The 12,608-nt window shown below is 36.5% G+C and overlaps 1 protein-coding gene across 1 annotated transcript; it reads left to right on the top strand.

Annotated features, from left to right (window-relative positions):
* Positions 1-273: 273 nt before the first annotated feature.
* On the top strand, positions 274-9,269 carry LOC106464432 (aquaporin AQPAe.a-like). The gene is made up of 3 exons (XM_013924573.2): positions 274-1,211; positions 8,033-8,113; positions 8,869-9,269. Exons 1-3 carry the CDS (start codon positions 642-644, stop codon positions 9,034-9,036), a joined length of 819 nt encoding a protein of 272 aa, XP_013780027.1. The 5' UTR covers positions 274-641; the 3' UTR covers positions 9,037-9,269.
* Positions 9,270-12,608: the final 3,339 nt, after the last annotated feature.

Below are 12,608 nucleotides of genomic sequence, written 5' to 3'. Positions count from 1 at the left end.
TTTAGAGATTTCTGTCTACCCCCCATTTAAACCCAGTTAATTGTGAACATTATAAATAACCTACTCCCATGGGGGGGGGGAGGCATGATTAATTGTCGCTAATACCAACTCTTTTATGATGTTTTATAATGTGATTTGTCGCCATTCGTCTTTTAGAAAGCTATTTGTACATGTGAGCGGAGACGTTTTTGTAGTTGGCAAGAGTCCTTCGCCAGTCGACTTTCTTCTTAGAGGTATAGATATTTGGAAGCCTTACTCGTGTTGTAATGTATGTTGAGTCTCGCGTTGTAATGTACGTTGAGTGTATTTGACTCATAAACTACGTCCTACCGTATGAGCTTCATCTCTGAATTCACTCACTTATTGGAATCTTATTGGATTTGATATAACATTAGAGGCATCCGGGATTTACAGGGAACGGGCGTTTCTACGAGTGTTCGACATAGGATCGTGACGTCAGATATCGGTCCGTTTACCTAACGGCTGATAGGATTTATTTTCGCTCGCTGATTGGGTACGGTTTTAGCTCACGGCCAAAAATTACTAACGATATTAGCCTACCAGGAAAGGTTGTAACTGATAGAACGTGTTCGCGATTACACTCTTAACGCCACTGATCAATATTGAGCATATCTGGGAGAATGGGGCGCGTTCGAAAGTTTCGAGCGGTTTGCGGAATTGACGAACTTACCGTCAGAAGCACGTTATGGAAGGCATTCTTAGCCGAGTTCATCGGAACAGCGCTTCTGGTGCTTGTCGGCTGCGGTTCCTGTATCTCCGGTTGGGACGAAGACTATAAACCGACTATGGTCCAGATAGCTCTAGCTTTCGGAGTTACTGTAGGTACCGTAGTTCAGGCCATATGTCACATTAGTGGTGGGCACATCAACCCAGCTGTCACGTTGGCTTTTTTAGTTACAAAAAAATGTTCTTTTATTCGAGCTCTTTTCTACGTCAGTGCTCAGTGCTTGGGCGCTATTACAGGAGCTGCAGTCTTAAAGGCACTGACCCCTATAAAGCAGCAGGGGTCACTAGGGGCCACCACAGTTCACGCGCATCTAAATCCTATCCAAGGATGTATTGTAGAGATCTCCATAACTTTCATCCTGGTCCTGACGGTGTTTTCTGTTTGTGACAACAACAGGTTAGACGTCACAGGATCTGCTCCTTTGGCCATTGGGCTTTCCGTGACAACTTGCCACCTGTTTGCTGTGAGTATACTGATTCAAGTATATCTTTACTAAGAGAACCAGAAAATACTGCTTTGAATGGGGATGGAGGGTAACTTTGGAGTAACGTTTGATTTTTCTTCCACTCCTATTATATTTCGAGTCTAACTGATCATGTACTTGTTTCTATAATGTTATGATGCACATATATCTTCCAATTGACTGTAATGAGAATTTATAATAATTTCTGATATATGAGGTAAAATATGAAAATCTATGCAGAAAAAAAATATTTTATTAACTCAAGGCTCTTTCTTTTTTAGTTAAAATTGTAATGGGTCAATGTGACCCGAAACATAACAGACGTACTACACAAGTTCAGAACATATCAGGAGAGTTAGAATGGTTAAGTGTTTAATTTTTAACTTTTCCATCAGTATGGCCCCCCCAGTGGTACAGACTTACAACGCTAGAATCCAGGTTTTGATACCCGTGGTGGACAGAGCACAGATTGTGTAGCTTTGTGCTTAATTACAAACAAACCATCAGTATGAAATAAGATAAAATTGTTTCTGATATAGAGCTTTCAATTTTCAAAGCGTTAGGCACTCAAATAAGTAACATTAGTTCGAGCTCAGTTTTCATTTCGGTTTTGTTTTTTACTATGTTCTTTATTCATCTTATAACTGCGTGTTGTGATGAAGATCAACTAAATTTACGTTTATTTTTAGTAATAAATGGATGTAAAGAAAAATAATAATTGGCCTTAGCAGTTAATCTTTCAAAATATGAACGAAATTTTATTATAACAGTGAAAGTGTCTCGTTGAAAATTGATAAAAATGTTGTGAGGTTTAACTGAAATTCAGATCTTCAACACTGTATGAAAAGCCTTTCGCGCAACAGAAAAGCTTTGTTTTTTGGTTAATTTGGATATTTGGGCAAAGATCCACAAAGGGCTATCTGTACTATTCGTCCCTAATTTTAACCTGATAGATTAGAGCAGGGGTCTCCATACTACGGCCCGCCAACAGTTTATTAAAGAAATGATATAATTTTTTAATATTATAAAAACAAAAAATAAAACGTAATTGAGCAAAAGCCAATCTGATCATGTATGCATCCTTACTTAATTTTACCACGACCCCTCCGGCCCGCGAAGCCTAAAAAAGATCTACTTCCCGGCCCTTGTCAAAAAAAAGTTTGAAGACCCCTGGACTAGAGGAAAGGCAACTAGTCTACAGCAACCACCGCCAGCTCTTAAGCGTCTTTAATCGAATAGTGGGATTTGACTGTCACTCTTATAATGCACCCACGGCCCCAAAGTGCGGAGCGCGATTTTGCGGCAACGGGACACGAACCACTAGATTGATAGGGATTATCTTTAGCTTTATGCTAAATTGTGAAACAAACAAACAAACAAACTGTGCAAAACGATATCTTTCATTGGAAGGTTTCTGGTGTTCTATAGGTACGTCAAAAACAACCAACCTACAATGGTTTCCAGCATACTGGAATCAGGGGTGGCTGATAGCTATTGAAAGAGGAGATTTTTCTTCTGCAATTTTACAAATAAACAATATCCTGTAAAGGGTGGTGAAGAGGGTCATGTTTCTCCTTTAGTTTTAAGTTGGGATACTGTTCAAAACCACAACTCTATGTTGGCAAAATTATTATCTCCGTTAAAAGCTCAAAGAAGTATCATTTTGAAATTTTCCTCAAGTGCTTCGTTATAGAAGTAAAGGAAGAAAATGAACCTTTGGTGCATGATAACAATTTTCAAACAAAAGTCTCTCGAATTGTGATTGATTTTAAGATAGATCATGCCTTAAAATAAACCTTCATTGAGATGCACATATGTGGATCCTGAAAACTAGGGTTTTCTAGTAAAAGATGGACTGGGTGACAGATGAATAATTTGTTTGTTTTCAATTTCGCGCAAAGCTACACGAGGGCTAGCAGTGTAAAACTAGAGGGAAGGCAGCTAGTCATCACCACCCACCGCTAACTCTTGGGCTACTCTTTTACCAACGAATAGTGGGATTGTCCGTCACAATATAACGCCCCCACGGCTGAAAGGGCGAGCATGTTTGGTGTGACGGGGATTCGAACCCGCGACCAGCAGACTGCGAGTCAGGCGCCCTAACCACCTGACCATGCCGGGCCTACAAGAGGGAAGTCAACTAGTTACTCAACAATATATAATGTCAACTTTTAGACCATTCTTGTTTGACCAAATAGTGGGATTTGACCGTCACCCTTATTGTACACCCACTGCCTCAAAGTGCATAGCGCGTTTTTTGTTTTATTTTATTTATTGCAGCAAAGGAGCCGCGAACCATGAATTCTCAGATTCAAAATTTCATCATGCTAACCTCTTTTCCAAGTTCGGCCCCATAGCAAAGCACAAACATAATTTCATTTTAAAATCATTAACAAAATTATGATTCTACAATGTTTTTGTACAAATCAAATCTCGCCAATTGAACAAAAAAGTAAATTAAAAAGATTCCCTGCTGCCCAAGGCACCCTATGCTAAACAAAAAAAAAAGAAAGAAAACGGATGTTATAAACGGCCTTTTACAGAGTTATCGCGATTATAAAACTAGTTGAACTTGTAAAATTTCATTAAATATTCATTACAAGTCTGGAAGAGAAAACTTACTTAGATCAAATTTTTATTTCGTTTACGGCCAGGTGGTTAGGGCGCTTGACTCGCAATCTGAGGGTCATGGGTTCGAATCCCCATCCCACCAAACACGCTCGCCCTTTCAGCCGTGGGGGCATTATAATGTAACGGTCAATTTCACTATTCGTTGGTAAAAGAGTAGCCCAAGAGTTGGCGGTGGGCGATGATGAATAGTTGCCTTCCCTCTAGTCTTTCACTGTTAAATTCGGGACGGATAGCGCAGACAGCCCTTGTGTAGATTTGCGCGAAACCAAACCAAATATTAGTTTACTGGTTGAAGGCTAACTGTACTCAACGTTATTTCTCGTTGCGCCCTGAAACGGCATCTGAGAAAGGCAGTATACTTTGTGTCCTGAGCTCGTTTAACTTTTTATCAACGTCAGTCTGATAAACAGCGCGCGATTAAGAATTCCAAATTACATTTTATTGTACAAAACAGGTGAAGTGGTGTTTGAGTTTTTTTGTTATCTATGGTACATTAAGTCAACTAACAACCAAACCCACACTCAAATATTCAGCAAAGAAATGCCAAGATAATTCTCTTTCAAGATGGAGTTGAATAAACCCAGATCATTGCGGCTTATTCCGGTTATCTCAGGGTTATCTTGCGTGCACGTGGAGAAAATTGTTCAAAAAAAAAGAGGAAAAAAGTGTACTTCGGAAAATCTATCTGATGTAAGCGGTTAGAATGTAACTGGAATCAACCAGTTTGCGACCACTTGTTTATCAATGTTTTATAGTGTCATAAGTTGATAAGTTCAAAGATAAAATACTGAAAAGTGTTCAACCTTGATAAACGTGGCTTACAAAGTTTTTATATTTATTCAACGTTTTACACGTAATAAATGTGTGTATGTGTTTGAGAGTAAAGTTACATTGGGTTATCCATCTGTAGTGTTTACCGTGGGGAGTCGAACCGCGGATTTTGGCGATGTAACTCCATAGATTTACCCGCCGTACCACTGGAAAACTACAGATATCGACGGTAGAATATATCATAACGCATTTTATTATGAATTAACCCATTGTAGTTTTAAGTTATCTTATTTGAAGGCTCGCGTGCCACGTCGTTGAACACACGGGGTTACTGACGCCGCTTTTTTTGCATTCACGAATATTAGATAATAAACAGGTAATTTTAAAATTACCACACGAAAAAAAGGTCTTTCCCATCTTTCAGTAATTTAATAATAAGTGTTCCTTACAAAACCCAGCCGAGTTCAATAAATATAGCTAAACATTATTTTAAAGCCATGCTAAGAAAGATTCGCTCTCTGCGAAGAAATATCATCACGTGGCCAACTCCCACACCTTAGTTACAGTAATAAAATAATTGCGTAGGCGAGGAAATAACAAAAAACAAAATAGAATATCGAATAATGGTGAAAAAAACTCGCCAACTTAAAATAATTTTAGTAATAAAACACCAAAACAACGTTTCGGGCAACAGCCCTTCTTCGGGTTATATAAACTGTTTGTATTCTTTAGAGAAACAATATTTGTTACTACTAACAACCTTAAACCTGAAAGGTTTTGGGGACAAGATCTTTGTTTTTGGAAGTTAGGAAAACATTTTCATGCAACAAGCTTTTAGGTACTTTGAAAATGAACTCTTCGTAATTTTCTCAAAATTTTAAATTATTCTTACCATATCTGTGCCCCCCCCCCAGTGGCACAGCGGTATGTCTGCAATCTTACAACGCTAGAAACCGAACACAAATAGCCCATTGTGAAGCTTTGTGCTTAACTACAAACAAACCATATCTGTATAAAATAATAACAGAATGATTATACATGTTGGAAACCTTAAACACCCAAAATAATTACTACGATTTGAAATATATTCGAGTGCGCTACACAACACCTTCAATTTTGAAAATGTAATAATAAGAACAGAACTTGATCTTCGGTCGCTGAAAGTGAAGTAGACTGAAAAATATGTTTATCAACGTTTGTTTTATTTCCTATTACTCAGACTCATAGTTACAGATTACCTTTATCTGTTTGTTTGCTAATGTTGGACTTACGAGTTTTCTCATTAGATAAACGAGTCCATGTTGTCTACTGCTGAGCCTTGTTACACTGCAGGAAATATACGTTGGTTTGACGTTACCAAAGGTCTAGAACGTAGCTTACATCTAATGTGTCAGCAAATGTGTCATCATTGAAGAGATTTATCACTAAGTAGGCTTACCAATTGCAGAAACAATTTTAATACCTTTGTGAACTGTACAAGATAGATGACATTTTATTCAAAATACATACCACATATAGAGGGTGGGCCAAAAACTAGAGGATATTCATGAATCATGCGGGGGGCGGTCAGCCTACGAATTTTAGTAGCAGGAGTTCTCACGATGAAATAACCATATTTGAACTAATATATTACACACTCATTTACATTTGTTTACAGTTTTATCTGGATAGAGGTTGTTGTCAGGAAGCATCATCTCTTATATATATATATGTTTGTAATTAAGCACAAAGCTACACAAAGGGCTATCTGTGCTCTGCCCACCATGGGTATCGAAACCATGTATCTAGCAGTATAAATCACTTATATGTGTATAGACAGAGAAATGGGGACAAAAGTGCACAAGAGATGTGGGACGAAATAAGTTATACAAATGGTTTGATATATTTATTTTAAGAATATCTATTATATATATATATATATATATATATGACTGTCGAGTGTTCATTTCCATAACTTAATGTGCTAAACACCAGCATTGTAAAGCAGTTGGGTGACTGTAACAAAGTAACCTACGAAACTAAAGTACGCAAATGACTAACAAATATACAAGAATAAAGCAGATGACGTGAAACCACGTTGAAACATGTAGTGACTTTTACAACTGTTGATTAGTTTAAATAAAGATTTTAATTTTGTATTTGAAAGCGTTGTTCCTTTGTGGATTTTAATATTTTAAATATATACACAAGTTCCTTGAATTTTAACCTTTTAACATTAGAAATTGGAGTGTTATAATAAGAAGGCCAATTTCCTCGGATTAGGAAATGGAGTGTTATAATAAGAAGGCCAGTTTCCTCGGATTAAGAAATGGAGTGTTATAGTAAGAAGGCCAGTTTCCTCGGATTAGGAAATGGAGTGTTATAATAAGAAGGCCAGTTTCCTCGGATTAAGAAATGGAGTGTTATAGTAAGAAGGCCAGTTTCCTCAGATTAGGATATGAAGTGTTATAATAAGAAGGCCAGTTTACTCGGATTAGGAAATGGAGTGTTATGATAAGAAGGCTAGTTTCCTCGGCTTAGGAAATGGAGTGTTATAATAAGAAGGCCAGTTTCCTCGGATTAGGAAATGGAGTGTTATAATAAGAAGGCTAGTTTCTTCGGATTAGGAAATGGGGTGTTATAATACGAAGGCCAGTTCCCTTGGATTAGGAAATAGAGTGTTATAATAAGGTCAGTATCTCGAATTAGGAATGAAGCGCTATAATCAGAAGATTAGTATCTCGGATTACCAAGTGGAATGTTATAATAAGGTTAGTTCCTCGGATCAACAAATGAAATGTTATTATAAGGTTAGTTCCTCGGATTAGGAAATGGGATGTTGGAATAAAGCCAGTATCTAGGACTAATGAGTAGAATGTTACAATAACGTCTGTTCCTCGGATTAAGCAATGGAGTGTTATAATTAGAAACTCAATTAATCGGATTAGAAAATGGAAGAATAGATAAAGAAAAAAGTTGGGTAAGATTTATTGGCATAACGTGATAAGATTTTGATATCGTCTTGTCTGTTTATTTGTTGAATTTCGTTCCAAAGCTACTCGAGGGCTATTTGCGGTAGCCGTCCCTAACTTTGATGTGATAGGTTAGAGAGAATGAATCTAAGAAACACTCTTTATCAACGAGTATTGGGATTGACCGACATATTATTAGGCTCTCACGACTGAAAAGGTGAGCACGCTCGGCGACGGGTTTCGATCACGTTACCTGCAGATTGTCAGTCGAGCGCTCTAACCATCAGGCCATGCCAGACCCTTCATCTTGTCTGTGTTTATGTGCATTGAATCTAAAGAAAAATGTTCGAGATTAAGCTATTTCGATATGCAAATCTTGTTGTTCTAAAAACTATCAATCTATCTGTCTGTTTGTCTGTCTATCTTGTGTTTGATAAAGCACTTATTACGTCGTCTATTTTTTTATAGATCAAATATACCGGTGCCAGTATGAACACGGCAAGGTCGTTCGGACCTGCTGTGATTGCTGGGGTTTGGGAATATCACTGGGTGAGTGTAAAGTATTTTATTAAGTATACTGCCATCTATGTATAAGGAATCTCACTACAAAAATCAATTTTTTATACCTTAAAGTGTTTCATGTCGAATTTGAAAATGCTGGCTGGGAAAAAAGATCAAAATTAAACCATTTATTTCAATCTTTCATAAATTATCATGTGTTTTTATTTTTATTCACAAGTTGGAAACGATACTCCCACATTTTCTTCCCACTGCTGCTATTGGATTATGACTCGTAATATATTCATAACATCAGGCTAATTTCATGTTATATTGATCAAGACTACATCATTACAATAATTTTAATCTATATTTCAAAACTACATCATTACAATAATTTTCAGCTTTATTTCAAGACTACATCAATACAATAACCTTCAACTTTATTTCAAGATTATATCAATACAATAACCTTTAAGAATAGCATCAATACATAAATCTTTAACCTTTAAGAATAGCATCAACACAATAACCTTTGTCCCAAACTTTCTTTAAAGAGTACCTGAATGTAATAATCTTTCGAAAATTTATTGACCTTTGTTTCTTTACTTTCAAGATTCCACTTTCTTGTTAATTTGCTTCAACTTGTATTTTCTGGAAACAATAACTTTATTTCTGACGTATTTGGATCAATCTTTATTCTCTCAATATATATATATATATTTTGCAGTTACTCGAACCTGTTTCTTACTGTTTTTGGTATTTATGATTATTATTATTTTTACAAATTCCAAACTATATTCCAGATTTACTGGCTAGGTCCAATCCTTGGAGGGATAATTGCTGGAATGACCTATCAGCATATCTTCTCAGTTTCTCCACCAGATCCAGAAGTACTGGAACGTTTACGATTAAATAGCATTCGACGTTACGAAGAAAAGGAAGCCGTTGAAGATAGATCTTCATCTGTATAAACCATGTTGGTCATTAACTGCCAAGATCTTACTGAACACAAAAATTCCAACAGAAAATGCTCCTCCTAAACTTTAGTTTGCTTTTAACAAAACCCATTTCTTTTTCTGACTACTAGTTCTTATGTTTGTTTGTTTGTTTTGAATTTCGCGCAAAACTACACGAGGGCTATCTGCGCTAGCTGTCCCTAATTTAGTACTGTAAGACTAGGGGGAAGGCAGCTAGTCATCATCACCCACCGTCAACTCTTGAGCTACTCTGTTACCAACGAATAGTGGGATTGACCGTCACATAATAACGCTCCCACAGCTGAAAGGGCGAGCATGTTTGGTGTGACGGAGATTCGAACCCGTGACCTACAGATTGCGAGTCGAGTGCCCTAACCACCTGGCCAAGCCGGGCCTAGTTCTTATGGAAAATCTCACAAATCCTTCAGAGCTCTTAATCTTCCGTAATTAGGAAAAGTCCAACTTTCTAAGTGTTCAAGATGATACAAAAACAAACAAACAAAAAAAAAAAGGTTTTAACTTTTGAAGAAAGTTTTGGATAGGTTCAAAATAATGTACACCGTTCTACATTACCTTTTTTTTGTAACTTATACCTCAGCCTTTTTTCGCGTTGTTAGTGTAACACTCGTGAAATTTAGAGAGTGGGAAAATTCGAAGAAAACGATTAGGAAAATTCTCAAAGACGCAATAATAACCGTGATGACTTCCAGCTGAATAGGAAAAAAAAATAAAAAAAAATTAGTCTTTACAGAAGGAGAAGAATTGTTGCACACAATCCACATCTGTGTGTGTTGTGAGAACATCTTTAACACAAAGATTTGTGTTCCAACTGATTTAGTTAAACTTACGATATATATATGTTCAAAATTACAGTTTTCAACTAATTATGATGGTCATTGTTGACTAACAATGACCACATGGAGATTTTACGAGGAGCATCTCCTCGTAGTCATGGAGTGGGTTTGGAATTAATGGCAAAAATAGGGGGGGGGATACAAATGTAAATAGATTGTAAGTAGTTTTATTTTACTTTCCTTAGTTACACCACAGCAGTACAGGGAGTTGTAGTTATTGGTGAAAATGATTCAGTTATTTCGTATCTTCTAAAGCACCGAGTGTGACATTATGATAAGTTAGATTTGAACCTAGAAATCCCAGTTCTGATTTATATATAGTCTACATGACACTTCGATTTATTACGATCGGTGACATAGCCAAAAAAGTCAAAATCTGAGGGGGGCCAAACGAATGCCGGAGGTTGCAATTTCTAAGATTTAATAAGTTTACAGTGTAAAAATTTAGAATGAAATTTAGTAACTTTGTAGTATACTGTGTTTGAAGCTGAACCTGGACACTTTTTGCTAGAACTTGTGACATTTTTGTCATGCTTATATAAGTAATCACAGAAACAGATATTAAATAAGCTAAATATTAATGATATGGGCGTAGAACTCAAAATATTTTGCTCATTTTGTTGTCTTTATCTATGAACGTAATTCAACACGACCTGTTGTCGTTTCTGTGAACTTAATTCCGCATGAGTCGTTGTCTTTATCTGTGAACTTAATTCCGCATGACCTGTTGTCTTTTTTGTAAACTGAATTCCACATGAGTCGTTGTCTTTACCTGTGAACTTAATTTCACATGACCTGTTGTTTTTTTCTGTGAACTTAATTCCACATGATCTGTTGTCTTTATCTGTGAACTTAATTTCACACGACCTGTTGTTTTTTTCTGTGAACTTAATTTCACACGACCTGTTGTTTTTTTCTGTGAACTTAATTACACATGATCTGTTGTCTTTATCTGTGAACTTAATTTCACAAGACCTGTTGTTTTTACTGAATTAATTCCACGTAACCTATTATGTTCATCTGTGAACTTAAATCCACATGACCTGTTGTCTTTATCTGTGAATAGAGCTGACTTGGTATAAAAGAACCCATTGTCTTCAGCATATCATCGTATAAACAAGCAGATACAACGTTTAGACGACAAACTAATTATTTAAATATAATTTCAACGCACGCGGAAGATACAGTGATCCCAGGAGGAACACAGAGGGTTAGATTCGAACACCGACATTCATATGTTACTCTCCAGGGGGAAGAGGCTTAAGAATACAGGCTAAGTATGGTGACAATCGGTCCATCATCTCGCCAGTTATAACCGGACGCACACACACACTTTTGTCAAATAATGGTTTAGATTATGAAATGTAGTTGTGTGTAGCTTGTTAGATAAGTGATTGGTTGATACAAATATTTTTATTTGTTATTTCTTAGTAAACAATGTATCACGTTTGTTTGGAAGTTGAAATATTCTTACAGAATCACAGTAAACATTTTTAACAACTCTTAAACATTCTGTCATTGTTTATTTTTGTTTTGTAATAATAACATCAGGATCCAAAGGAATGCCTTAAACAATGTTTCCAGTTGGATAATATTCTGTATATATATATATATATATATACAGGGACCTAGTAGCTCTATACAATTCAAGGTGTCCATTAAGAAGGAGACGTATAACAAAACTTTAACCCTATTTTTTCCCCCAAACGTTCTTTTTTTTAAATCTAGCACGACAGGCTACTCTTCGGTATATGCATTTGTCCTGAACAACCTTAACGTTTCTTCAAAGTTACCCACAGTATATAAACGTTTGAAGCACAATTCTCGGGAATCTCCATGACGTCACAAGATGCAGCCATGGGTAAATAAAAGTAACCATTTGAAAAAGAAATGTTACAGAACTGTGCGTTTATGTAATTAGCGCTGAAAACGTATATATTTACCGTCTACAAAGGTATCCGTAGACACTTTGTTTCTGCTTGTGTTAAATAATAAGAAGTTACCCTTTGCACTTTCGCTGCTTTTATGAATATCAGATCAATTTCTACAGTGTTGGAAAATATGAGACGCTAAACAGTGCAAGTACTACGGAATTGGCTTCTCTTCAAGCACACGTACTTATGCTGCATTCTTTAGAGGAACAATAAAAAAAAACAGCTAACCACTTCTGTCTGTGCTTAAATTGTCCGTGTTGTTCTTTTTTTTTTGCTTGTTCCAGCTTTTAATTCGTTTTCTGACAAAAGCAATAAACACACACACATGGCTTTAGGACAATTAATGTTCCCATAAATAACAAAATCGTTGGTTGGGATGGATGTCCGAATAGCATGACTAATACGTTGTCTTGGTTTTTCTCTTCAATGCGTATCGCACGTTACGTTGCAGCAACAAAACAATAGTGATTTTATTATTTTGGGGAGGAGTAATTTACGTTAAACATGTTGTATTTACGAGTTATTTGAATTAGTACAATCATCTGGCATATTGCCTAACTATAGGTAAGAAAACGTTTTTATGGATGAGCCACGAAAAAAGGACCATACGGATGAACTACATAAAGTGTTTCGTGTGGATCAACTACAGGTAGAGGACCGTACAGATGAGCTATAGAAAGTGTTTCGTGTGGATCAACTACAGGTAGAGGACCGTACAGATGAGCTATAGAAAGTGTTTCGTGTGGATCAACTACAGGTAGAGGACCGTACAGATGAG

This window comes from Limulus polyphemus, unplaced genomic scaffold, assembly GCF_000517525.1.
Source record: "Limulus polyphemus unplaced genomic scaffold, Limulus_polyphemus-2.1.2 Scaffold1652, whole genome shotgun sequence".
Taxonomy (NCBI): Eukaryota; Metazoa; Arthropoda; class Merostomata; order Xiphosura; family Limulidae; genus Limulus; species Limulus polyphemus.
Note: the sequence above shows the minus strand (reverse complement) of the source record. Positions and strands in the feature narration are given on the sequence as shown.

Coding starts and splice junctions, on each gene's coding strand:
- LOC106464432 (XM_013924573.2), top strand. CDS start 642: ATGGGGCGCGTTCGAAAGTTTCGAGCGGTTTGCGGAATTGACGAACTT. Junction 1,212..8,032: donor CAACTTGCCACCTGTTTGCT/GTGAGTATACTG, acceptor ATTTTTTTATAG/ATCAAATATACCGGTGCCAG. Junction 8,114..8,868: donor GGGTTTGGGAATATCACTGG/GTGAGTGTAAAG, acceptor ACTATATTCCAG/ATTTACTGGCTAGGTCCAAT.